Below are 23,866 nucleotides of genomic sequence, written 5' to 3'. Positions count from 1 at the left end.
GTATACAAAGAAAGATCATTCGCTCATATTTCATGATATGCTGCAAAATCAGCTATGGAAGCCCCGATGTCAATGAGGGAGACATGGCTAGGCTTCCAATATATCGTAACACGTCCATCTACCATCCAAGCTGAGAGCTTGGGTCATTTCATTCCGTCGTGGAGATCAAATGAGGACCCATTCACTGCCTCTCTTGAGGAATTTATCCAGGAGCATGCCGATGTCTGTCAGGACGAATCGGCAGATGTAGAACCCGAAGAACTCCGCAGCGTGGCGAGTGCTTAGTTCTAAACCGACTTGTGTTTTATCCGCATGTTTAAGGCCAGGATCCTCGACCTGACGAGCGATTTGGTCTAAATATAGTTAGTAGGTGTCATGAGAGATATAACTTTGTGATTATAAAACATACCGAGGACTTGAGCTGCATCGAATAGCTTTGCTAATGCGCTCATATAGTGGGCATTCGGGCCTGTAAACTGAACTTGGGATATATCCCTCTTCGCGAATCGGGTATTGCCCGAGGTCGTCATGGGAAGCGTGCTTATCGTATGTCCTTCCTTTGGAGTCTCTGTGACTACGGTTCGTCCGGCGTAATTATTCAGCGCCACCCCGGAACTCTTTGACCGCAATCGGCGCCACGAGAACGAAGATTGCTTCCCAATCCCAGACGATGTTTTGGAGGTGGTGGTGGTTGTCTCTGCCTCGGTTGAGGTCGACGAGGCATCCTTAAATAGCATGCCCGAGCCCTGTACACCGACATCATTACCAAGCTTTCGTACTAGAATGGCCCGAGCTTGCTCAAGGACGTCCTCGAAAGCTTGCATCTCATCGAGCACCGCATCCGCATCAAAGGTATCAACCTGGGCGAGCTTCTGCAAAGCTGCTGTTAAAAGATCACAGCACGATATCTTTTCCTCAAGCCCCTTGATTTTAACTCCCTTGACACGCCAGACATCCCTTGGGACAAATAGTTTGGTAGAGAGATATCCTCCACGAGTATGAGCCAAGGTTTGGTAGAAAGCGCGCATTAGCCAGAAAGGCCGTAGGAGATGCTCAGTCGGACATGGCTCCAAAGGTATCGGCCCACCCATGTGTCCATCCCTTGGCGAACCTGGGCTTTCTGGGGAGTGCATATCACTATCGAATAGGTATAAGCCGCCGGTGGGAGCACCATTCGGAGCACCATTCATCTTGTCTCGGAATGTCACTGCAATGGGCGTTGGCAGTGCTGGCATCGCCGGTAGTCTGTTTGGATCTCCCCTTGTGGCTGAAATGGTACCAAACTGGGCCGTCATTGGCGTATTCGGTGACACCTCCGGGCCATCGTCGACGTGGGATACCGAAAGATTACGACTCTTCAGGTTCTTGAGACTGGACGAAGAGAAGTTCTTCCGGATTCCTGATCTGGACTGCGCTCGTCCAGGAGAACCAGAACGAGGAAGAGAGCCGGCATTATCGTCCAAATTAAAGCTTTGCGTAAGCGTAGGTGTCGGCGGAGCAGCAACGTCTGCTGGGAAGGGAGATGAGTTTTGGCGGGCCCGAAATCCGGGGTTGCTCGCGGATTGCGGTATCGGGGGTGGTGGCATTTCCATTTTCGGCAGCGAAAACCCTCCTGCTGGCTCCGAGGGGACCTCCGGAGGTGGTGCGGTAGGAGCCTGAGAGAAAGATGATTTTGGTGTGGTTCTTGTGGCGGTCTCAATCTTCAACTGCTTAGGATTTGTTCCCGACAGGCGTCTGCTCCTCACAGTATGTGAATTACTTGTGGGTTCGGGCGCCTGCATTTGCAATGGGCGTGAGAATTGCGGAGCACTAGAGGTAGGAGGGAGCGGGAGAGCCTGGCCAGGGGGAGGGTAGACTGGTGGTGGTGTTTTGGATTGAAAAGTGGGCAATTTTGGGATAGGGGCAGTCTCAGCAATGGTGGACATAGTAGTTCCACCAGTGGTAGGATTTGACCCTAGGGAACTGTGCCAGGTGCGTCCAGAAAACCCACTCGAGTCAGATTCTCGAGGCAATGCCGACTTGGACTGGAGGCCGAACTCGAACTCATCCATAACGTAGCCCCTGGTCATCTCCTCAAGCATACGCTCTTCCTCCTCTGATTCGCCGTCGTAGTAGTCCTCTTGGCCGGTCTGGTCGCGTGCCAGGCGCTCCCTCTCTCGATCTCGGGCCATGTGAACAGCAGTCTCCCTTTCTGTCTGCCTGACCCTTTCTCTCGCCATCTCAACCCTCATTCGCATACTTGCAACTCCATTATCATACTCAGCAGTGCTTCTCATGGGAGGGAGGTTTTCCACAGGCTCAAAACCGTCATCATATGCTGCTTCCACTGCAGCATCTAAGGCAGCATCGAATTCTGCCTCGGTTGCTCCGCTAGCAGCTCGTATATGCTTCCTTCTCATGCCCAGTGACGACGTCCTTGAATGTACGGACGAAGCCCCGGAGCCACCAGATTCATCAATAGTATCCAGCCAGGAAATGGAATCGGTGCTTATTTCTCTCGTATGACTGTTTTCATTCGATTCAGACGATGGACGGTAGGGCTTTGAGTGGTCTTCGTCCGTTGGTAACAGATCCATTGGAGAGGTTGGGGGTCTTGGGGAGAGTGGTGGGACCATCATTGATTGGCGCTCCATCGGGGAAGCGAGAGCTGTTTGTGCGCCGAGGAGGTTTTGGCCGATGGGAGACCTTACAGGGGCAGATCTCTGGTAACGATTAGTATTTTGACCTGGAGGCTTATTTTAGAAACTTACATCAAAGGTCTGCGGGACAAGTGAATCTCTTCGTCGGGGGTGTTGGATGGGCTGCTGCTCAGCAGGGAAAGACTCAAGTGCAAAGGTGTCTTGGTTAACTATTCTCGTCATAGTTGCCATTCCAATTACCGTTGCTTCGTCGTCATCTACAGGGGGGGATTGATCGTCTGTGTATTCGATACTTTCGGGTCTGGCAGGTAAAGCTTTGTCATCGTCATTGTAGGGAGCAAGCTTCACCAGCTCTGTTATCCGACTGGTGTAGGTATTTCGCTATACTTGGTTAGTAATATTCGATCGAGCGGGAATCCAACGTACAATAGCCTCTAGCTTCCTCCTATCTTCATCGCCCGAGCTCCTCATCATCACCTGCTGTAGTAAATCGCATGCCTCTGAATATGCCTGCATGGCACCTTCAAAATTCATTGCATTATCAAGCACCACCGCCGTATTGGCTTTCTGGAGCGCCTTTGAAAGCATGGCTTTTTGCGATGGCTGCCTCGACGAGCGATCTTTGTTTTTCTCCGAGGATAGGGTCCCTGAGCTCCCTTTCGTGGCGTGCGATCGGTTTCGCGAATGTCCCCTACTGCGGCTACGGTCCCTTCCCTGCCGCTGCTTTTGAACAGGGCTCCCGCTAGATTTGGTATGCCCAGGTGGGAGCGAAGGCGAAGGAATTATAGGAGACCGATTCATCGAGTGGTTTCTGCCTGATCCACGGGTATTTGGATCCTCCCACGAATCGCCAAAATAATCAGGTGCCGCAGACCGCACCGCGGCGGACAATAATCCTGCAGTTGATGGCGAGATAGTTGTTCCCGTTTGTGGGGACTGATCGCGACCGTCGCTACCGCGGCGATATGTGGGGAGAGTTATTATTGGAGGTAGGGTCGACGATAGATTTGAGCCGTCTCGTCCTCGCGACGGAAGCCGCTGCGGAGAGTTTTCCGACTTTGGCGCCCCGTATCTGCTTCCTTTGGAGAAATTATCGATTTTGCTGGTTCCGGAGGCCGACCCCAGCGCGCGCGAGGAGCTGTTTGACCTCACATGCGCTGTCGAACCTTTGCTAGATGTTGTAGACTGCGACCAGCGATTCAAGTTTCCAACTCCGTCCCTGACACTCCCAAGACTGTCTGATCGCCTATGCGTAGCTATCTGGCGTCTCCGCGCTTCCGGCGATGTTGGAGCTAGCTCCGAAAAGTTCGCAATATTCTTCCCGTTTGCGCTCACTGGTGGGCGTGAATTCGATCGTCCTTGGCGGACGGCTTCTGACTGAAGAGCAGGAGCATCTGTGGAATATGGCATATTCGCCTGGCGTTGGATTCGGTAGGATCGGTCGTCCGTGGCGGCCGCCTGCATTGTGGTTTCGAGTCTCAAGAGTGGAGGCTAAAACCAGGGGTATGGTATCGGAAAGGCGCACGCATGAATTGTTTCAACTTTAATGTCGAAGTCGGGAAGGCGCACGCGTATATGGGCGCCTCGTCAACGGTCTCGTCAACGGTCTCGTCAGCGCGCGCGCGTTACAAGAACAGTTTTATACTGAGGGGTGTTCCAGTCGCGATCGGTATGTGGGCGGCGAGCGCGTGGGAGTCGCAACCATCGTTTAAGCGGAGTACATCCTCTTCCAATTGCACTGTACAAGAGATGATGCGATATGTAAAAAATATATCCTCGTATACGTTGGCGCACGAGGACGATTGGGAGGAGGAGGGGATGGTGGGTTGGGATTTGTGAAGCCACACAGTCGAGCCGTGGAGATATGTAGATTAAGAAGATAAGTCAGCCGAAGAGGGATGGACTAATTAGGCAATAAGGGGACGGATAGGTCCCCGTTTGAGCCCCAGGTACGACATACGACAGGCACAGCTTTCCCATATTATGTAATCAATAGTCCACGCGACGCGAACAGTGTCCACTCGCGTATAACTTGATAACCACCCTCGAATAATCCAACATAACTGAGATATACCGAAATATACCAAGATATTCCGAGATATACATCAATTACTTTAAAATGCATATAGTCTGAAGCTAAACTATGCACAGTACAACTTCAATCGTCGTGTGGAACATGTCCAAGAAACTCTATCGTACAAGAGTGATATATATCAGTGTGTGATCGCCCGAGCCCCTTGCAACAGGAGCCCAAACATCAACCCTCTAGCAACCTTCTCGTCCTGCAAGCAGTCAAATACTCTGCCAACAGCCTCGCCCGTAGCAGCCTGGCCCATGACGCCGGCCAATGCAGGTGGGATACCCCTCTCAATAAGTAGTTTCCTAGCCCGAACCCTTAACTTTGTTTTTTCCTCGGCGCTGAGTTCCTCTGGCCATGCTTTAAGCTCTTCTTCGGTTGGCATCGTGTTCTCACGGATCTTCCGGAGATGGCTGGCGATCCCAGCGTCGGATGTATTCGAAGTGATGACAGATTCTTGGACGAGAGCCTGGATGGATGCCAGCGAAGGATTTCCAGGTCGGAGGAGGAATGTCTTGGCCGCCGTGAGGAGTGTTCGGCGTATATTCCAGACAGATGATAGCGTATATAGTTCATTGATCATGGCGAATGTTAACTCCAGAGCTACCCTGGTCTCCTCTTCTGTGAAGGGCGTTGGGTCTTTTCGCTTGTTAGGTACCTTGGCCTCAGATATCGACGGGGATCTTATGGATTGGACTGGCGAGGTATCATTCGTAGATGTGACTGGTGTCATAATTTCATTCTTCGACAAAGCAGGCGATGATGAGGATCGTATAATTCCGTAGTCGTCGGGCATGTCGCTAGGCGGCGGCGGTAGAACGATGTTATCGAGATCTAGCAGTGGGCTCTGAGGCTCTTGTTCTGTCCCTAAAGATTCCATTGACGACTTCATGGATGCATCGCTAACCCCGTTACTAGGGGTTTCAACTGGTGTACTTGCACTGGACAGCTCATGCTCGGGTGTTTCTGCGATGACTGCTGTCTCGCTGTGAGATGCGGCCGGCCCATTACGAGCTTCTTCGCTTGATGGCTTAGTGCCGTTGATGGAGGTACTATCGTCAAGTTCCGGTGCAAGCGATGAGGAAGACCGAAAGCCAGGACGAGAACTAAGACTCAGTTTGCTGGCAGACCTTCCTCTCCCGGGGTTTATATTCCCAAGCACCCCCGTCATACCACCGAAAACTGTTTTACCGCCTTCGGCAGCTCCCTTGGAAGCACTCATGAGATTATCAACCAAGCCCTTGCCCATAGTCTCAAAAGCTGCGGGAGATGGCCACCCAAAGCCCTTTCCTGACTGCCCCTGACTTTGGCTTTGTTCTTTTTCAAGGAAACGCTTCATTCCCACGCTTTCCGCCAAAGCCGCATGACGACATGCATCGCGCAGATAATTCTCCAAATTAGTCCGCAAGTCAGCCTTGCCCTGGTTCTTCCAAGTCGGCAGTGTGGAATGCGTTTGCGTGAAGGCTATCACTCCAGATACCTGAGCAATGCGCTTTAGAACTTCGTGGAGTGTCTCGAAATCTGCATATTTGCGAACAATCATCCAACCGGAGTAACGCGAGGAATTCGGCTCGATCTGGACCAGATAATCTCCTGTGGGCTTGTTGCGAAAGCGACTGTTATCGCCTGGGGAAGCGTCGTCCATGATAGTTATACCGGCGCCTTCAAGTGTCAGAGGCTTGGGCGTCTCATTATCCAGGTCGATACTTCGTTGGGGCGCAATCTGGTCGAAGCTTGTGAACGGTTGTTTCGGTTCTGCATCAACTTCGACCGAAGTCGGGACAAACGCTTCTTCAATCGGACCTAGAGGAACATGTACGCCATCTGAAGAGTGACTTGAGGATACCCTGGCAACGTCTGGGGTGTCCCTGGATAGGGAAGATCTCGAAGTCTCTTTAGACTGCCTTGATTCATCCTCAGCAATTAGCTGGCTTAGCCTTTCCGCTTCCTCTGTGGCAGACTTCATCGCGTCGTCCGCTCTGCTGACACGCTTTTGGGAGTTGGTATCGGGCTGATCCATCATAGGTTGAATCCCCTTCGGAGATGGTATCCCCATACCAGCATCAATCGCCTGAATGATATCTGGTTCGCCCTCTTCTAGCAGATATACAATCCAGCCATTTATCCACTCTGGCTTGGAACAGGCCCTCAAACTCATCTCCATTACAACTCCACTTAATATTCTTTCTAGGAAGACCCTAGCAGGGTTGCAACTGTACACAGACTTCTCAATGAAATTCTGTAACAAATCGTTGGCAATCAGTTGGAACTTTTTCTGTTGCTGCTTCTCATCCATGATATGGGCGAGATGGGAATCAGGGTTCGAGGTGAGGTATTCCTGCACTGCATCTTCTGGAGAAATGTCGAAATCAGGCGAAGCCAGAATGGCGGTTGACAGTTCACCGAGAAAGACGATGACTATCGAGGAGCAATTGGTAAAGAAGTCCAGAAAAGCGTCTGCGGGGCGCTTCTTCGACAGGGAATTTGCTATAGAGCGAAGGAACGACACCAGAGTTTGCTGACTCGTTCGCGGGAATGTCTTTTCTTCCGGCAGAACTGGAAGATACCAGTACTTCACATAATCTCGAATTGTTGCTTCCACCAGTTCTCTCAGCGCCTCCGCCGTGGCAGGGCGAAAGTCGTCAAAGTTGGCCGCCCCTGGCACAACCGCCTCGTCCGTATCGTCATTATCGTCAAATTCGTAAGGATTCGCAGGGTTCTTTTCCCTCCAATCTAAGACTTTTTGTAGGATATGCAGGCCGTTCTGCTTTGGGTGTGTCGTATGGATATCGGCGACAGCACTATGCCTCTCCCAGGACGCATGCAATATTATCCCTCCAAATGCGCCTATAAGCACGAGGCCGACCCTCCCCAGGATGAGATATGTACAGCCAGCCAGGCCAACTGCTATGGCACACAGCTGTTCGGGGGACGCATGGGCTAGGTACTGGAGAAGTCGAGTCGTCGCATCTGGCGTTGCGGCAGGTGCGCGCGTGGGTGTTGCGTCAGCTCCTCCATTGGGCGAATCATCGTCTAGGGGCGAGGAGCCATTTCCTTGATGGTCTTTATTATCTTCGATTATTGCCATTGGGATATGGGGATTCGCGATTTGTCGCAGATTGTTGCGATCATCAGTTATTGCGCAACTGTTGTCGAGTCGTCGTTGTCGCAATGGGAGAGCTATACGGTAGTATCCGCGTATACGGTATTTGGGATTCTGGACCTGGCAAGGAAGGGAGATCCTGTCATCTTACAAGGAAAAGGTCCTAGAAAGCAGCTGCCGTAGACATATATACCGAGATATAAGTGGGTTGAAAGCAACAATCTCAATCTGTGATTCTTCGTTCCTTGTTTATCCTCAGCCCAGGGTAGAGCCCGTATTGTTTCAGTCGTTCTGAGGGGGATCCAGCCGGGTGAGGATCAGCCAAACTGGGCTGCCATCATTGGCACGTGACTATCAATCACTGTACGCGTTGTTGCGCGGGGTGTGCGATTGACCGCGTCCAAAGCTTGGCCCGATGTGTAACCTTCTTGTCTACACCGAGGTCTCGATATTTGATATTTCCGATTCCATATTCGCTGTTCATTCTACATCACTGGACAGCCTCAGTAAGGTCCCGATATCTTCCAGATACTTTTCCGAACCCTATTTCATGGATATCTGAACTTCACACTTACAAGCATCCACATTCGACTCAGGTAATGAGACCCATACCCTTCTGATAATGAATTAAATTAATGGAATCAGCCCAAACAACTTTTGAGACAAGATACCATCGCATCTTCCACAATGCCAGTCACCAAGCGCGGCCGCGCCCAGGATTCGCCCAGCGATATCGATGACTACGATGACGGCACTGGCTTCGTCGCCTCTGACGACGACGCCCAACCCAAAAGCAAGAGAACCAAGACCACAAAGCCTAGCAGCGCCACAAAACCAGCACAGGCTCCTCAGACAAGCGAGAGCGGAGAGAAGTTTTGGGAGGTTAGTTGCTTGCCAATAGCGTCTGAGAGATGATAATGAATGGATGGTGACTGACTGACAAATCTCCGACCACAGTTATCACAGGGAAGAAACAGCAGGAGGGTCGGCATCAGCGAATTCAAGGGCACCCGTTTAATCAATATCCGGGAGTTCTATCAGAACCCCGCGGGTGATTTCCTGCCGGGCAAGAAGGTAGACCCGAGCTGCATGCCTTTATAAATCTCAAGTGCTAACTTCTTGTAGGGTATCTCTCTGCCGCTCGACCAGTACAAGGCGCTGCTCCAGGCGATCCCTGATATCAATGCCGCTCTCGCGGCAATGGGCGAGACAATCGAGTCAGGTGATGCGGCCCCGAGGAAGGCCAGAGTAAAGGGTGCCGACGCCGGTGCCAAAGAGCAGAGGGCTAATATCGATGAGACGAGCGATGAGGACGGAGAAGAGTAGTCGTCTACAGGAGCTTGCTGTAATTATATGTATGAGATATGAATTATAATGACCATTCGCTAGATGAAGATGGATGGAACTGTATTTGCATATTCTATTGTGTCTACACTCTTCTAGGCCCTACCGAATCCAAATATCACTTCAAAGGCTTCTTCAGCAAGTCCATGCTGGCCCTCCGCTTGAACGCCCTGTGTCTAGATAATAACTGAGACTGCATGAAATGGCACACATCCTCATCGCCCCAATAGCTCAGATGGCTCGCGATAGTATTGTAAGGGTTGAAATCCAGAACACTCCTATTTCAAATTAGCGTCTCCTCATTTTAGAGCTTCACGATAGTAACTTACTCCTGGATACTGAAATCAATACGTCCATTCTCATTCAAGCCCCTAACCTTCATCTCCTCCCTCCTGAGCTTCTTGGCCCTCTCATCCGCCGCAATCCTCTCCTTATTACTCTCCTCATTCCCTTGATGACTCTTCCTCCGCTTCTGGAAACCGGAATACAGGGTCTCTATATCGTCATCAATCAGCGTCGGCGCATTCTCATTGCCCTCGCGGTCCGCATTGGCAGTATCTTCCGCTAGCTGCCTCTGCTTCTCATTGGTGTTTTCCCTCGTCAGGGTGCGAGTATCGGTAATGACGCCACCACCAGAGATATTGGTTCCGGCGCCCATAGACAACGGCGACTCGCGGATGCTCTGGCCCTGTGCTCGCTCCATCTTGGCGATATCCTCACCAGTGAGTCCGAGGCTTCGGTTGATAAGACTGCTGGCGATTCCGGAGCTGAAGCTCGACCAGAGACCGCTTACGCTCTGGCCGACCCTGGCTCCGATTCCTGTGATGCCTTGAGCCGCAGACGTATTGAAGAGACCCTTCTTCGTGTATGGAAGCGCCTGCGGTTTGAGGGATGACATGGCTGGCGCTATAAGGGGCTCTAGGCGGTACGCAATGGGGTCGGAAGGATGGAAGATGTTATACAGCTGTGCGCATTTCGGCGAGGAGATCGAGTAGGGGAGCCCACTTGTGGGGAAAAACGTCTCGTTGGGATGGCTATTTGCGGCGAGGAATGGGTCATCCAGCATATCCAAATCCATGGGGCTCTGCGCTGGCATTGCTTCAGGGTGATGCCTAGCGGCGATTGTTCGCCCCTTGAGCATCTGGAAGAGCCCGATTGGGCTACCGAGGCAGTAAAAGTCTTCGACTTCGAAATCGAAACTCATATCCTTGCCATCCTTCTTGCTTTGAGGTTGCACACCCGGTCGATTGTGATAAAACTTCGGGTGCTGGGGTAGCCCGTACGTATCCTTGTCTTCCTTTTGACGACAGAGGATATCGAAGAAGATGGCGGAGCCGAGAGAGTGTCCGATCAAGCTGACCTTTCCGTTGAAATCTGGATTGCGGTCTAAGAAAAGCTTATACACCCGGTTGCACTCGCGGAGCACGATGTTAGAGATGTGTTCCCTATAAGCGCTCTGATAAAGCAAGACGTCCAGCGCAAGGTCAGTGATGAGACTTCTCACGAATGGGACACCTTCAACGGTAATGTCGTCCAAGCTTGGGTACTCCTCGTCTTCGCTAGAGACATCAGCAAGATCATGCTCTTTGCGGTTCTGCTTTAGGCCATGGCGAGGGAAATCTAGCAAGTGTCGCCAGCACACTGGGAGGACCTGAATCCGGCAGTTCTTTGGAAGCTTATCAATTTCTGAATTCAGAGCTTGTAGATCCGCAGAGTTTCCATACACGCTTTTGAGTGTCTGACGGAGGACATTGACGTCGTGGATGAAGTTTACGCTCTCGGTCCGCATCCCTAAACGTTGTCCAATGCCATGGGTCACCAGGATCAAATGTTCAATCTCGCGCGATTGATCTTCGGTAGGATGGTCCTGATAATCATCCCGAATCTCCTTCTCGTCTAGTTTTCTTATTGCCTCTTCAGCTTTCGGGGTCGAACTACCGCTTGACGCCGGCTTCTCCGCTTCGGCATGTAAGTCGCGAATATCGGATGCCCTCAGCGTCCCGGCTGGGGCAGATCTGCGCTTCAAAAGCCTCTGTTGCCTTTCATCAAGTCGAAGACCTGCCTTATCAGACTCATCTACCATATCTGTTTCTGGGGCCAAAGGAACCTCAGTCTTAGCATCAGTTGAAGTCTTCTCCCCTTTAGTATAACCTCGGACAATCTTCACACCGCTCATATAGCCACCTCCTGCGAATCGTTGGTAAACGGTTGTACTCATGCGGGAAACGATGCTGTCATCTGATAGCCACGCAACGGTGTCATCCTGGTATGTGACAATGGAGTTCATATATGAGCCAAACAGGCGGTGGGTCTGAGGTTGGTGTACGGCATCCGTAGGCTTTCTTCCAGCCTGCTCCGTGGCCGCTTTCAAATTCTCAGCAGATGCTTTGGGAGTGACTTCGGAAGCACCCATGTCGGTAGGCAGTTTCCCCCCCTCCGTAGTTTTTGGCTGAGTATCTTTAACGGCAGGCTTCGGATAGCGAAATGGCTTGACCTTCAGATATCCCTCCTCCAGCTGTGTTGCCAAGTTCTCATCACACGGTCGAAGCGTCGAACCCTCCTGATAGAACCAGGTACCCCTCCTCACGTCATATATTGGTCCAAGCCAATAAACCGGCGCGAGTTCTCTCTCCTCAATGTCGACATCAAATAGATAGTCCTCATTGACAGGTACCTTGATTGTCCTCCGCTGCTTCAGAGAACCGTCCCCTTCCAGAGAGCTATTCTCCTTCCTGCCAGGCTTTGACTCTGGTGTCGTTTGTGTCAAGTCGATCGGACTTTGAGCCGTTTGGCCCTCATCCTCTTCATCCTCGATAAACTTCTGATATGCCTTCTCGATAGACTGAGAATCTCCCGGGGAGAACGTCAAGTATTTCTTCGGCGCAGGCAGCGGTTTCGACTCGATATTGACGTCCTTCAGCAACTTAGGTTTTCGCTTTGGAGCCTTCAACACGTTAGCAAGCGCCCAAGTAGCTGACACAGGAGCCTTACATCAACCGCATAAAACCACTTCGTCTTAAGCGGGGGACAATCCTCTGGATACCTCCTCGTACTAATCCCATGCGAGCGCCCGACACTATGATCACCACCCCTCTGCGCCGACTGCGCCTGCGCCTCCGCCGCCACACCACTCCCCTGCGCCGGCTTCGGCGTCGCCGGCCTTGAACTCGTCCACGGCGAAATCGACTCCACCGCCGACGAGAGGTACGACTTCTCCACCTTCTTCGGGGCCGCTGCTGACGAGGTCGGGGTCATGCTTGCGTCTGGCTCCGGCCAGTCGAGCCGCCCCGGTTTGGGTTTCGAGGTGCCAGTCCACGCGGAGGCTGGGCCGATCAGCGACTCGGGAAAGTAGTTGGGGACTTGGCGGGCGATGCTGCGGAGGAAACGGGATGCCAATTTGGAGGTTGTAGGGGTTGGCTGTACGGTTCAACTGCGGTGTGGGCGGGGTCGACGGTGCTGTTTGAGCTCCGTTTGCCTTGATTCGGAATTATTGGCCCGGCATTGAAGTTGATTTTAGAACATATTCTGTTTTTCTGAACAAAGGAAAGGTGGCTCTAGGGTAGTTGGATCTATAATTCGGACATTTAATGGAGAATTGGACATTCTATGGAAGACATGACGTCGACGCTTTGGCGTACCATGAAAGTGGACTGGTGAGGGAGCTCCCGCCAGCTAAGCTTTGACCACTCACAACGCTGTCCCGCCACACACCTTGACGGCTCTCAGGCAGCGCTTATAAGAAACGCCAAAACAGGTATATAAATTTGACTGGTAATTTCCTATAGCTTCAACTTATTCACATTTAATACAAAATTGCATTATCACATCCAAAATGTCTTCTCAGGAACTCCACTCCCTAAATGCCTCCATCGCGTCAAAGACCGACCCCGCATCGGCCGCACGTGCTCTCACAGCGCCAGCCGAAGATAAACTCTCAACAGGGTCTCCAGAGTCGGACATTGAAGGCAGTCTTAGGCCCGTCTGGGAAAGCATAATTAATGTGGCGGCGGATACCGAGCACCAGTCCCAAGAACATTTAGTGTCTATCGTGCGCGCCGTCCAGCAGCAGACCCTCACGAAAGACGGTGCGAGCGAGGTTGAAGTCTGGGGGGAGAAGGTGAAGGTGTGGAGCGATCTACCCCTCTTTGGTGTTTCTGTAAGAGACGCATGGAATAGAAGTATAACCACCCGCCGCTTTCTCGATATTCTTAGGTTTCTAACATAACACAGCTCCTAGCACAGGCTCTGCCAACGACTTCTCTGCAAGCCAGTGGCGCAACATAAACGCCTTCCTAGCCCGCCTAACTTCTCTTTCTCAATCTACACCTACGTTTGACTTTTCCATGTTCGGCTTGTGGACGTTACGGTCAGCATTTGAGGGAACGGGCGAGGCCTCGTCAGCAGATGTGGATGCTGCTAAAGTGTGGTTCGAGTATGCGGAGGATGTCTTGACGAAGCTGAGCAACGAAGGGAAATCGTTCCCCGCCAAGGTTGGCGCTGGTGGCGGCAGCTATGCGGATAAGGGATGGACGGGATTCAACCCTGATAGGCTTAAGGTTTGGCAGGCAGCTCTTCAATAGGTGATGAAGGGCCGCTAGGGGAAACAACACACGCGCCATAAATTTGAACCCTTTTATTTTAAGAGCCCTCTATAGAACAAATCCAGCGAATGAAAGATATTCTTAAAACTATCTGCGCCCACTCCCGCTCCCCTCCCATCCTGCATAATGATAATGACTCCCTAATTTTCAAGCACGCAAAAAAGCCCCAAACTCCCCATCCCTAAAACCCTAAAATCCTAAACCAAAGCAAGCCATGTATAATCATCAAGATCATAAATCATAACCCTCATGAAGTGTCCACCGCGCTCCTAAAAAAGCAAAAATGAGTTATATAGACCTCCAGCCGCGTGCCGCACAGCAGACAACGCTCTCTGGGCCCATCAAAATCTCGACCGTCCTGTGAATACCGGGTTACTTTTCCCTTCCCCCGTCGCTGTTCATACACCCCTCCTCCCACGCACCCATCTAATCAGCTCTCGCGCCCCCCTCCACCCTCCCTCGAAGCACATCCTCCACCCCATCCCTCACGCCCCTCGGCCCACTAATACTCCTCCTCAACCCCTCTCTCCTCCTCTCCCTCCTCCGCTCCGCCCACCGCTCCACCCCCGAAACACTCACCCACCTCACCCCGACCTTGAAATTCCACCTCCCAAACCCAACATCGCGCATCCGCTCCCTCGACATCCGACTATCGCTTCCCGACATCCCTTCTATCGGTGCGCTCGAATTCCGCATCCCCTGTCGCGCACTCGCAAAGCGCACATACTCCCCCAACGCGACGCTCCCTACGCTACCATTGTTCCTCTGCACAACGCGCAGGTTCCCCGACCCCGAACGGCGGATCGTGCGGCGCGGTGCACCAAACCCAATCTCGCGGTCGCGCGCGGGCATGATGGAGAAGGTGCGTTTCAACACCGAAGAGAGACTTCGCTTCGGCGCCGACAGTGCAGGATGCACATTTGCTGACGGGGGGTAGTAGTTGCGGTCGTCCCACTCGTCGTCAGAGTACTCATCGTCGCTGTCCAGATCGTCCCAGAAGCGCGCAGGGCGCCAGAATGGATGCAGGCGCGACGTGTCAGCGGGCTGGTCAGAGACGGTGGGGTACGTATGCGGAGTCGCGGTATCGACGCTGTTCTGTGGCTGGCGGCCTAGGGAAAAACGTCGTGGGAGGATGGTGGAGATGGACATGCTCTCACGGCGGTGGGCGGAGAGGGCGCGTTGCAGAAGCGACGGACGACGTTCAGGCGGCACAGCTGAGATGGTGTGTGCTTCTCCGGAAAGGAAATCGTGGCCGAGTTGTTTAGAGTCGTCATCAGGGGAGACGGCAGCGGGAGTGGGAGGGATGAATTTAATGAGTGGTGGTTGTGGGGGATCGCGGGGGTTGCGGAGCGGGGAGTCTGCTTCCATTTCGAGTGGATAGCCGCGTTGGGGGGGTGTCATAGGATCTGGATCGGTTGGGAGAGGAAGTGAGGAGGTTCGGAGATGGATTGGTCGGCCTTTGGGCGCAGAGCGAGGTTGCAGAGGGCCGTGTTCGATCATGAGTACGGACCTGTTCTGGTGCGGGTACAGGTTTATAGCCAGCGCTTCGGATATCTCGAGTGCCGTACCATGTGTATCGTGTGATGACTGCGAGAACGGCGTAACTTGAGCCGAAAGTCGTTGGCCGAAGAACGGGTCCCCATTGGTATCAACAGTCAGCGTGTTGCTAAGTGGTACACTATCCTTAGGCGGCACGGGCGGTGGGAGAGGAGCTAGTGCAGCGAGTTTGGCGGCTTCAACCGCCTGTATTGCGTTATGCGCCCGCAGGCTCTCTGCGGTCAGAGATCCCGAGCGGGAAGTATTCCTGCTCGTCGGTGCGGAGAGAGATGAACGGCGCTGCGGGATCACAGGCGGGCCATCGGTACTGCGTTCTGACTGGACCCGAGACGTGGCGGAATCGGACATCCGCCTCTGCCGGATGGTGGGCTGCTCGATTGTGCCGGGGATATTAGACCCAGCTGACTGGGACAAGGGAGCAGACTGCAAAGATACGCTCTTCCTCGTGTGACGGCTGCTTGCTGAGCGGAGGGAGGGGGCCTGAGCAGGCTTCACTGAGGATCGGCGCTCAGGGACCACGACGACAGGGATAGCGCCCTCGGATAAGATTCTCCTGCGTGACCTGGTGCTTGCTGTGGTGGTCGCGGTGGAGTTGAGGCTGTTGTGGTTATGCCTCGAGGATCCGTTGCTCTTGTTAATGATCCGGCTTGCAACTTCGCTTGCTCCGTTGGGCTGGCCATTAGTTACTGCTGGTGCAGTTGGGAGACCCGGAGGGGTAAAATCCCGCAGCCCATACTGTTTCTTAGTATGTCGTAGCGTTCTTCTCTGAGTTGGAGGCGAATTAACGACAACAACAGCCCCGATAGTAGTAGCATTCGACTTTCCTGACATCGACGAGAACCGTCGTACATCAGGTACTGGGGAGCTCTCTGCTCTCGCCTTCTCAGGCCACAGCTGCCGGTTTACCTCGCTCCCTCTTAGCGTATCTGCCGAGCTAACATCTTTAACCATGTCCGACGTGCCATTCCCCAGCCCAAACTCCTGCAAATGAATCGTCGCGTTTGTTGGCGCGACAGGGCGATCAACGCGCACTTCCTGCATAACAGGAATAACAGGACTCTCATCAAAACGATACGGTTTCCGCGCCGTGCGCCTCCGCACCGTCACATTCTTCATGAGATCATCGTCTCGGCGATACCTCTCCTTGCGTTCTACTCTGTCTGTCACATTCCAGTCGCCGTCAAAGCGGCGAAACTCTTCGTCCTCAAAGGAAAACTTTTGACGCAGCACCGGCGTCGGGGTTCGACGCCTATCTATATCCAAGTCTAGCCCCAACCCAACATACAGCGGCTCTGGATCCATGGGGGTGGACTCTCCCGGAGTGAATACAGAGCGAATCTCCTCCGAAGACTGGTTCTCTCGTGCTGTCCTGAACGATTCAGCGCGTGATGATGAATTCCTCTCACTGGGGGCCGGCCGCATCAACGACGCGCGTCTGGGATTTCGCGGGGGCGTGAAGTCAGGAGTAGGCGGACTGTGAACGTTTGGCGGAGTGTTCGGGGTGGACGAATCTGTCGCTGTGCCATTCGCCCTGAATGGCACGGCTGGGGTCTGAGTTTCGTCCGAGGGATTTCGCGAATGCGCCGGAGGAGTTGGCGGGAGGTCTGGCAGGCCTATTCGTTTTGATGCGTGCTTGAGGGTGCGTGGGCTGAGGTCGTAGGACGATGTTGATGGGGGAGAGACGTCGGAGTCAACGGACATGGTTTGGGTCGCCGTCGACGGGGGAGAGGAGTAGTAGGTCTCGGTGGATCGGTCGCGCTTGGGATGGGGCAGCGTCTTGTGTCGTTTCAGCGAGCCCGGGGTGAGCGCGTTCGCGGCTCCAGCTGAGGTCTCACGCTCGCGCGACGGCATCGTGGCATGTGGTGGAAGTGGCGGCTTGGTGAGGAGTATGCGACTGCTTGTACTATAACTTGGACGACGGCGCGTGCTTGCTGGGAATCATTCTATCATTCTCAAATGAGTGAGGTCTTCCTAAAGCGTCTTCATAAAGTCATTGTGAAGCCGTGTCTATCGTTCAACCGTGGTATTCTTGTTTGTCTGTATGTCTCTCTGTGCGTCGGTCTTGATGTAGAAGGTGAGACAAGCGCGCGCGGAGTGTCTTGGGGGGTGGTTGGGGTCGACGATCCAACGCCGCGAATTGTCAAAGGGATTTGATTAGTCAGCAGTTGCAAGATGGCCAATGCTGTAACTGGTGTACGATTTTAACTCGGTATAACAAAAGCCAGTCATAGAGTGGTTATATTGTATATAGTATGGTATATAGGAAGATTGTAAAATTATTGTATAATAAATCTATTGTTGCTTCAGCTCTTAAGACAGATGCAAGCACTAGACGTTTAAAGAGGTACATACAATACGCTTAACACTTTAAGGCTATACTATACTTAGCAACAAAGACGGGCCGGGCCCTCCGCAAACTTTTGGGCCCAAAGTAAACTAACTCTAGACCACGATCCATCGCAACGACAGCCAACCTCGCCCTACGCCAATCGACACAACAATCGCATCATATGTAGCCTAACCGGGCTCTCCGGCCAGCAACAATGAACCCGATGCCACGCCGAATCCTGCTGGGCGGCAGGCCGCTAATCCGCTACTTCACGCAACTCCCCCGATCCCGCCCCCAGCTCCCCTACCTCCACCACTCCTCCCCGCGTCCCCGCACCTTCTACGCACGCATCCTCACCAAGGAGCGCAAAGCATGGCTCAAGATGGAGCTGCGCTGGGGCATCTACGCCCTCTCCTCGGGCGTGCTGCTGTTCATCGCCGCATACGGCTTCGAGCAGGAGAAGATGGAACGCGAGTTCCCCAGCCCGCACGAATACACCTTCTGGTCGCGCAAACTGTACCGCGGTTGTCGGGTCCACGATTCGGAGAAACTCCGCGATGCAGGTGGTGTGAACTGGACGTTCAGCGGGGATAGATATATGCAGCTGCTGAAGCGGCTGGAGGACCCGGAGATCGATGGCGCGGGACTAGTACAGCAGGGCGAGGACGAGAGCCAGATCCTCATCCCCGGCGTGGGAAGGTCAGGATACGACATCACCGCCAAACCAGAGAACTGGCGTAGAGGCTACTACGAAGCCCTCCTGGGCGCAGCACGCGCAGCCGAATTCCTCGACTCCTGCGCCAAAGATAAAACCCGCGGCCTCGTCTTCCCCAAAGTCGCCATCGTCGGCCCCTCGAACCCAAACCCTCGTCCCCTCCAGCCCGGATGCCCCCCACCGCCGCACGAAGATGATTGTGAGCCGGCGTATTTACCGCCGGAGACTTTCTATATGCGTATCTTGACGACAACCGGCTTCACAGACACCCAGCGCCTCTACGCTGCGCTTGCCTACGGATCGTGGCTGGATTACAAGGGGACGCCTGAGGCGGCGGGAGAGATGTTCAAGTGGGGTCTTGATATCGCGAAGTCTAGCATCGCAGAGCCTGATTCGGTGGTGGATCCAGCGACGCACACAATCAAACCGACAGCCGTAGCGCCGTCACGGAATGTGCTCCGCGCCACAACAGCAATGGCGGAGCATAAGGCTAGGAATAAAGACCTCGCCGGTGCTCTACCAATTTTCCTATCTGTTCTCCGGGCGCGGCGCGCGCTGCCGGCTGCACCGCCAAAGCAGGTGGAAGATCGAGGGGGATTAGCTAAGCAGGCTGTCGATTTAGTCAAGTATGCGCTCATCCCGCCGGAATTCCCGCCTCCGCCACCGGATGGAAATCTAGCCCCTACTCGGGGATCGGAGGAGAAATGCGAGGAGGCGGCGCTGATGGCGTTTATTGGGGAGATTATGTATGCTTCCGCCTCTGATATAGCGGGGAAGGAGAGCGGGCTCGCGTGGACGAGGGAGAGTGTTGATGTTGCGGAAGAGGAGTTGAGAGGCGGGGTTAAGGAGGATAGGGTGTGCAGACAGTGTTTGCAGACGGGGTTGGATAATTGGAGTCAGATGGTTGGGAAGCTTGCTAAGGAGGAGAAGAGGAGGAAGAAGGAGGGGGGTGGTGTGGTGAAGAAGGGGTGGTTTGGACGAGGCCAGGAGGTGGTGGAGGAGGGGGTGGGGAGGTGGGAGGCGGAGGAGAGGTTGGTGATGATGAGGTTTAAGAGGGCGAGGGATGTGTTGGATGTGGAGAAGGTGGATTTGAGTAAGTTGTATATTTTTAGATGAGCAATGTATGAGTAAGTTGTTAAGCTCCTAGGGGTGCTTTCTTCAATCAGAAGTACTCTTGTTATTGATCAAGAGGATTAAATAAATATAATACCCAACCATTTCGTTATATTCATAAAAACATATCCAAGATGCACACTTAACACCAATCTAATAAAAACACCGAATATAAATCCAAATCCAAATCCCAGGTCCAAAAACTCCTAACCACCATCTCATGTACCCTTCCCACTTCTCCCACCCTTCTCAGACCAACCCCCAAATATACCCTTCACCACCTCCCCCGCGCTCTTCCTCCTCCCACCCTGCGCCCCCGACGAGACACTATGTTTATGAAACCTCGCCTTAACACCCTTCAACCCCCTCGCACCCTCCTCTTCATAGTCAAACACGCTCCTCTCAGCCAAGACCGGCGACGTAGGCAGTGGCACCGCACGAGCAAGAGGGCTAGGAGGAAGCAAGGGGCTCAAAGGACTCGTATTTGTAGAATAAGTAGATGGGTGAAGTGGCTGTATAGTTCCTTGTGGTGCAAACCCAGGCGGCGGCAGCGGGGGCGTCGCATGGTGCCTAAACGCCGGTGCCACGAGCTGCGGCGCACGGCGCGGCGCAGCGAAGTGGAGAGGTGGTCCAGCTTGGGGACGTTGGCGGGGGGACTTGGTGGTGTGGTTGGAGTTGCGCGATGAGGAGCGTGGAGGGATTGGTGGGGGTGGCATGGAGGAGATGTCGAATGCGAATTTGGAGGGGGAGTTGCACCTGTATAGAGGTGATAGCTCGGTGGGCGATGCACTGGGGGTGGCGGGGAAGTCGTAGGAGTTGTGCCAGGATGGGAGTCCTGAGGCGTCATAGTCGTCGTCTTCGTCTGAGGGGGAGTGGATTGACGGGTCGCTCAGACTCGATGTGTCGCTTGACGGGGTGACAAGGAAGAGTTGCTCCATTGGCGAGAGGGGCGACAGAGCGTGCAGATCGTACGCTGGGATAGTGCTATCGCTGGTCACAAGCTTGAAGTGCCGCGGCGACGACGGCGGCGTAGGAGGCATTGCTCTCTGGTGTGGGAATAGGCGGTAATATTGTTTCTTAGCAGAGCGAGAAGGGTGAGGAATTGGCGGAAGTGGAGAATCGAGGAAGTTGGGCCATTTATCCTCAAACTCGGGGAGGGCTGGGAGCGCGGGTGCGTCGACTATGCGAACAATCACGGGCGGGAAGGGTGCTGCGCACAACCGGCACGGGGACATGTCGGTCATTCTAGGCCGAAGGGACAGGACTCAGGCAGAGAATGTTGTGGCTCGGGACCGTGACGCGGATGTTTCTCAGACAGATCAATAGATAGATAGATAGGTAGATAGATGTGTGTATGAGACTTTAAGGAGAATGTGTGAAGATAAAGAATGAAACGAAAGAAACGAAAGAAACGAAACAAGGGAAAATGGAGGGTAAGATATATTCCATATACTGAGACAGTAAGAGGAACTCACACTCAGGGTCTAATGCGCGCGGCTAGGCATACGATCAGATCTCAAATGTGGAATATGCCAACATGCATACCACATATCCCATTTCAGCGAGTTGGCCGAGAGATCGCCAGACCGCAGGCGACGAGAAGGGCGGGAAGAAGATGAAAAAGGAAACGCTTTATTCGAGAAGGATGATGATGGTGGGGTGTTGCCACGGCGCTGGGTATGTTGTGATATGAGAAGAGAGAAGTGACGGGGCGGATGTATGGTACACATACTGATAGGCGGCGGGATATGCAGTGTTTTGGATTCGGATGGGTGTGTTGACGTGCGGCTGGCCCGTCGGTGGTCCGAGATGTTACCAGCCCTATTGCCCGCTTCTTGGTCAGATCGATCGTCGGTCAATAAGGCTACTAGTGGCTGGCAGTTGTCCACTTTATACAGTATCTGTCTGTTTGTATCATCTTTATCATCTGTATCATCTACAGTGAATATCTGTGATCTGTGGTTCAACGTTTCATCCCCGTGTTGTTTCACTGTAAGGCGAGGGACGGCCAGGAGAGACAGGACGGAAGGCTGTCCCTTCCCTCGACGCCCGACCCATCGTGAGACTCATCTCATCTCTAACAGTGGCGTCTGTTTGCATCTCAATAAACCTCCAAACAAAGCGACACGTAAGCATACCTTTCATTCCTCCCAGCTCCGCGGCCCTGGCGCACAACAACGGGCCATTTCCAGGCAGTCGTCCGATCCCTTTGTTTGCGAAGCCACCACGATCGAGAATAGATTCGATTCTCTATAGCATATTTCATGTGTAAGCACAATGTAACAGTACATGATGACTCGGACACCTACAGATTGATCGATGAGATCGGACGGGTTGGGTTGGGGGGAGTCGGCAGTCGGATGCAGAAGGGATGTTCCCCCGATCCCTTGCTTCCCGCCCTTCCTGCCGCTGTCCGCCTGATGTGGGACAGACGCGCAGTGACTGGACGGCTGCTGGTATTTTGGCGCGCTGGGTGCGTCAGGCTGGACTAAAGAGGAAATGACAGCCGTATGACAGATCGTTGGGGAGTAAGGTGGAGTAAGGTGCGGTTTGTTGCTGCAGTAGTGGGAAATCACAAGGCTGCGCTTAGAGGCTGTTGGAGAAGTAGGACATCTGTACTGGAAAATATACTGCAAATCATACATATTCTGCTAATTTCTATTGACAAACGGACCTAGAACTTCCCGTGTCCATTCCACGATGCCGACCGCTCTTCCCGGCTGTTCTTCCCGGCTGCTCTTCCCGACTGCTCTTCCCGACTTTTTAAGACGGACACTCGAAGACTGGGGGACCAGGCAGAACATAGTCTTTTGGAGCCTGTGTGTTTGAATCCCACTTGACATTCGCAAACGTATAACCCCCTGGGAAGGCAATCAGACCAGTCGATGGCACCACCGTCCCGCTCCCCTCCACCTTGACCTGCGCACAGCTGGGGTAAAACTGGCACTTGTTTATCTTCGCGCACCCTGAAAGAGCAATAATCTCATGTCGAATCAGGTACTCGCCTGGCGCGAGACACTCGGGGACCTTGCTGTACCACTTGTTGTCCTGATCGAAGAGAGTCTGCGTCGCCCACGACGTGCCATAAGCCGCCTCATCGATCTTGAACCAGACGGCCCCTTCATTCCCAGTGAAATGTCCGCAGTCGGGCTCGCACTTGGCCATATACGTCAAGATTGGCCCGGAGTGCGGGAAGTCAGCGTCCCAGTCAAATGTGATGTTTGTTCCTGCTTGGACAGCCCCGACGCGAGAAACGTCGCCGTCGAGGATTGGGACGGCGTTGAAGTTGCATGCCATTTCGGCGCCGGTCAGAAGCTCGACCGGCCCATCGCTGCCAACCCGTCGCACGATGCTGGGGGCATCGGCTGTGAAATCCGGAGTTTTGGTGGGGAGGTAGCCGGTGTAGGTCTGAGTGCCCAGTACGTGGTAGTGAACATGACTGTGAGGAGGTCAGTAATGTATTCGAAACAGGACGTTGGGGAGACAAACCCGTGAGCTGAGGCTGTTGCTGCCAACCCCACCAGTGATAACAACGTAGAAGAACGCATTATTGGGATATTCAAGCTGGAGAAGTGTGATTCTTAGCAAGTACTTCCTTTCGACGGCGGGGAAACATCTTTATAAACACTCCAGAGTGATGTTTTATCATATGTATAGCTTCGGAATAATTGAGGTTGAAGATCTACACTCAGGGTAATTAACTTAAATGAAAACACTCTAAAGTTTCAAGAATCGCCGTGAATGGTGGATCGTATATCCCCGCCAACTCTATCGACCGGCAGAATCCTCCGGAGGTGTTTCTGTTTCTTGTGGAAACCTTTGTCGGGCATATGGCAGGCATTTGACTGTTGCAGCTATTCTTGTCTGTGTCGACGCGCGGACTGTTCTCAGGGTGATACCTACCATGGCTGATGGTGATGCTAGCGATCGCTTGGCGCAAGTTGCGAATATGGTATAGTAACACGCGCGGAAGTGAGCGACTATAGACGCTCACGCTGAAGGGACTAAGCCCCATTATATCCACGCCGAAGAGAGTGGTGCCCGTTATTTGACGCCGGGATGATGGCGAGGGTGCCATCGCCATGCTTTAGACTAGTACAGGGGAGTGATCCTCGTCGCTAACGCTAACGCTGTTGCCGCCGTCCCAAGACACGATCACAGAGCAGCGATCGTCATGACCAGAGGCTAGAATAAGCGGAGTGTGCTATTAGGAACCAGAGTGTACCATCTCATATGTAATTATATAAGTATTTTTACATAGGATATTGTATGTAAAGTGACTTAAGACAAGTGAAAGGTAAAAATGTTGTAGAATTCTTATAAAACATTTGTTAGCAAACTATTCAAAATGAGGACGACATTTCCACTTCAAACAGTTAATGCACATA

The 23,866-nt window shown here is 53.1% G+C and overlaps 9 protein-coding genes across 9 annotated transcripts; 3 read left to right on the top strand and 6 right to left on the bottom strand.

The window, feature by feature from the left end:
• Positions 1 to 165: 165 nt before the first annotated feature.
• Positions 166 to 4,103, bottom strand: VE01_04628 (uncharacterized protein; the record flags this gene model as incomplete). The annotated part of the gene is made up of 4 exons (XM_018274099.1): positions 166 to 353; positions 410 to 2,702; positions 2,751 to 3,020; positions 3,066 to 4,103. The coding sequence occupies 4 exons, from the start codon at positions 4,101 to 4,103 to the stop codon at positions 166 to 168; spliced, it is 3,789 nt and encodes a 1,262-aa protein (XP_018130956.1).
• Positions 4,104 to 4,852: 749 nt separating this feature from the next.
• On the bottom strand, positions 4,853 to 7,804 carry VE01_04627 (uncharacterized protein; the record flags this gene model as incomplete). The annotated part of the gene is made up of 1 exon (XM_018274098.1): positions 4,853 to 7,804. The coding sequence occupies one exon, from the start codon at positions 7,802 to 7,804 to the stop codon at positions 4,853 to 4,855; it is 2,952 nt and encodes a 983-aa protein (XP_018130949.1).
• A 432-nt stretch (positions 7,805 to 8,236) lies between these two features.
• On the top strand, positions 8,237 to 9,292 carry VE01_04626 (uncharacterized protein). Its single transcript, XM_059463635.1, has 4 exons — positions 8,237 to 8,415; positions 8,465 to 8,701; positions 8,777 to 8,893; positions 8,945 to 9,292. The coding sequence occupies exons 2-4, from the start codon at positions 8,507 to 8,509 to the stop codon at positions 9,143 to 9,145; spliced, it is 513 nt and encodes a 170-aa protein (XP_059319742.1). The 5' UTR covers positions 8,237 to 8,415; positions 8,465 to 8,506; the 3' UTR covers positions 9,146 to 9,292.
• VE01_04625 (uncharacterized protein) lies at positions 9,216 to 12,803 on the bottom strand. Its single transcript, XM_018274096.2, has 3 exons — positions 12,155 to 12,803; positions 9,493 to 12,107; positions 9,216 to 9,441 (listed from the first exon to the last, which is right to left on the bottom strand). The coding sequence occupies exons 1-3, from the start codon at positions 12,416 to 12,418 to the stop codon at positions 9,282 to 9,284; spliced, it is 3,039 nt and encodes a 1,012-aa protein (XP_018130947.1). The 5' UTR covers positions 12,419 to 12,803; the 3' UTR covers positions 9,216 to 9,281.
• Positions 12,733 to 13,834, top strand: VE01_04624 (uncharacterized protein). Its single transcript, XM_018274095.2, has 2 exons — positions 12,733 to 13,341; positions 13,394 to 13,834. The coding sequence occupies exons 1-2, from the start codon at positions 12,996 to 12,998 to the stop codon at positions 13,741 to 13,743; spliced, it is 696 nt and encodes a 231-aa protein (XP_018130948.1). The 5' UTR covers positions 12,733 to 12,995; the 3' UTR covers positions 13,744 to 13,834.
• On the bottom strand, positions 13,794 to 17,624 carry VE01_04623 (uncharacterized protein). Its single transcript, XM_018274094.2, has one exon. It carries the CDS (start codon positions 17,170 to 17,172, stop codon positions 14,191 to 14,193), a length of 2,982 nt encoding a protein of 993 aa, XP_018130953.1. The 5' UTR covers positions 17,173 to 17,624; the 3' UTR covers positions 13,794 to 14,190.
• An 11-nt stretch (positions 17,625 to 17,635) lies between these two features.
• On the top strand, positions 17,636 to 19,590 carry VE01_04622 (uncharacterized protein). The gene has a single exon (XM_018274093.2). It carries the CDS (start codon positions 17,865 to 17,867, stop codon positions 19,479 to 19,481), a length of 1,617 nt encoding a protein of 538 aa, XP_018130954.1. The 5' UTR covers positions 17,636 to 17,864; the 3' UTR covers positions 19,482 to 19,590.
• On the bottom strand, positions 19,493 to 21,779 carry VE01_04621 (uncharacterized protein). Its single transcript, XM_018274092.2, has 2 exons — positions 21,617 to 21,779; positions 19,493 to 21,568 (listed from the first exon to the last, which is right to left on the bottom strand). The coding sequence occupies exon 2, from the start codon at positions 20,720 to 20,722 to the stop codon at positions 19,697 to 19,699; it is 1,026 nt and encodes a 341-aa protein (XP_018130951.2). The 5' UTR covers positions 20,723 to 21,568; positions 21,617 to 21,779; the 3' UTR covers positions 19,493 to 19,696.
• Positions 21,780 to 22,145: 366 nt separating this feature from the next.
• Positions 22,146 to 23,515, bottom strand: CEL1_2 (Esterase/lipase/thioesterase). Its single transcript, XM_018274091.2, has 2 exons — positions 22,968 to 23,515; positions 22,146 to 22,917 (listed from the first exon to the last, which is right to left on the bottom strand). The coding sequence occupies exons 1-2, from the start codon at positions 23,024 to 23,026 to the stop codon at positions 22,242 to 22,244; spliced, it is 735 nt and encodes a 244-aa protein (XP_018130952.1). The 5' UTR covers positions 23,027 to 23,515; the 3' UTR covers positions 22,146 to 22,241.
• Positions 23,516 to 23,866: the final 351 nt, after the last annotated feature.

The sequence above is a fragment of the Pseudogymnoascus verrucosus genome (genome assembly GCF_001662655.1).
Source record: "Pseudogymnoascus verrucosus strain UAMH 10579 unplaced genomic scaffold scaffold_18, whole genome shotgun sequence".
In the NCBI taxonomy this organism is placed as follows: Eukaryota; Fungi; Ascomycota; class Leotiomycetes; order Thelebolales; family Thelebolaceae; genus Pseudogymnoascus; species Pseudogymnoascus verrucosus.
This window is presented reverse-complemented; position numbering and strand designations above follow the sequence as displayed.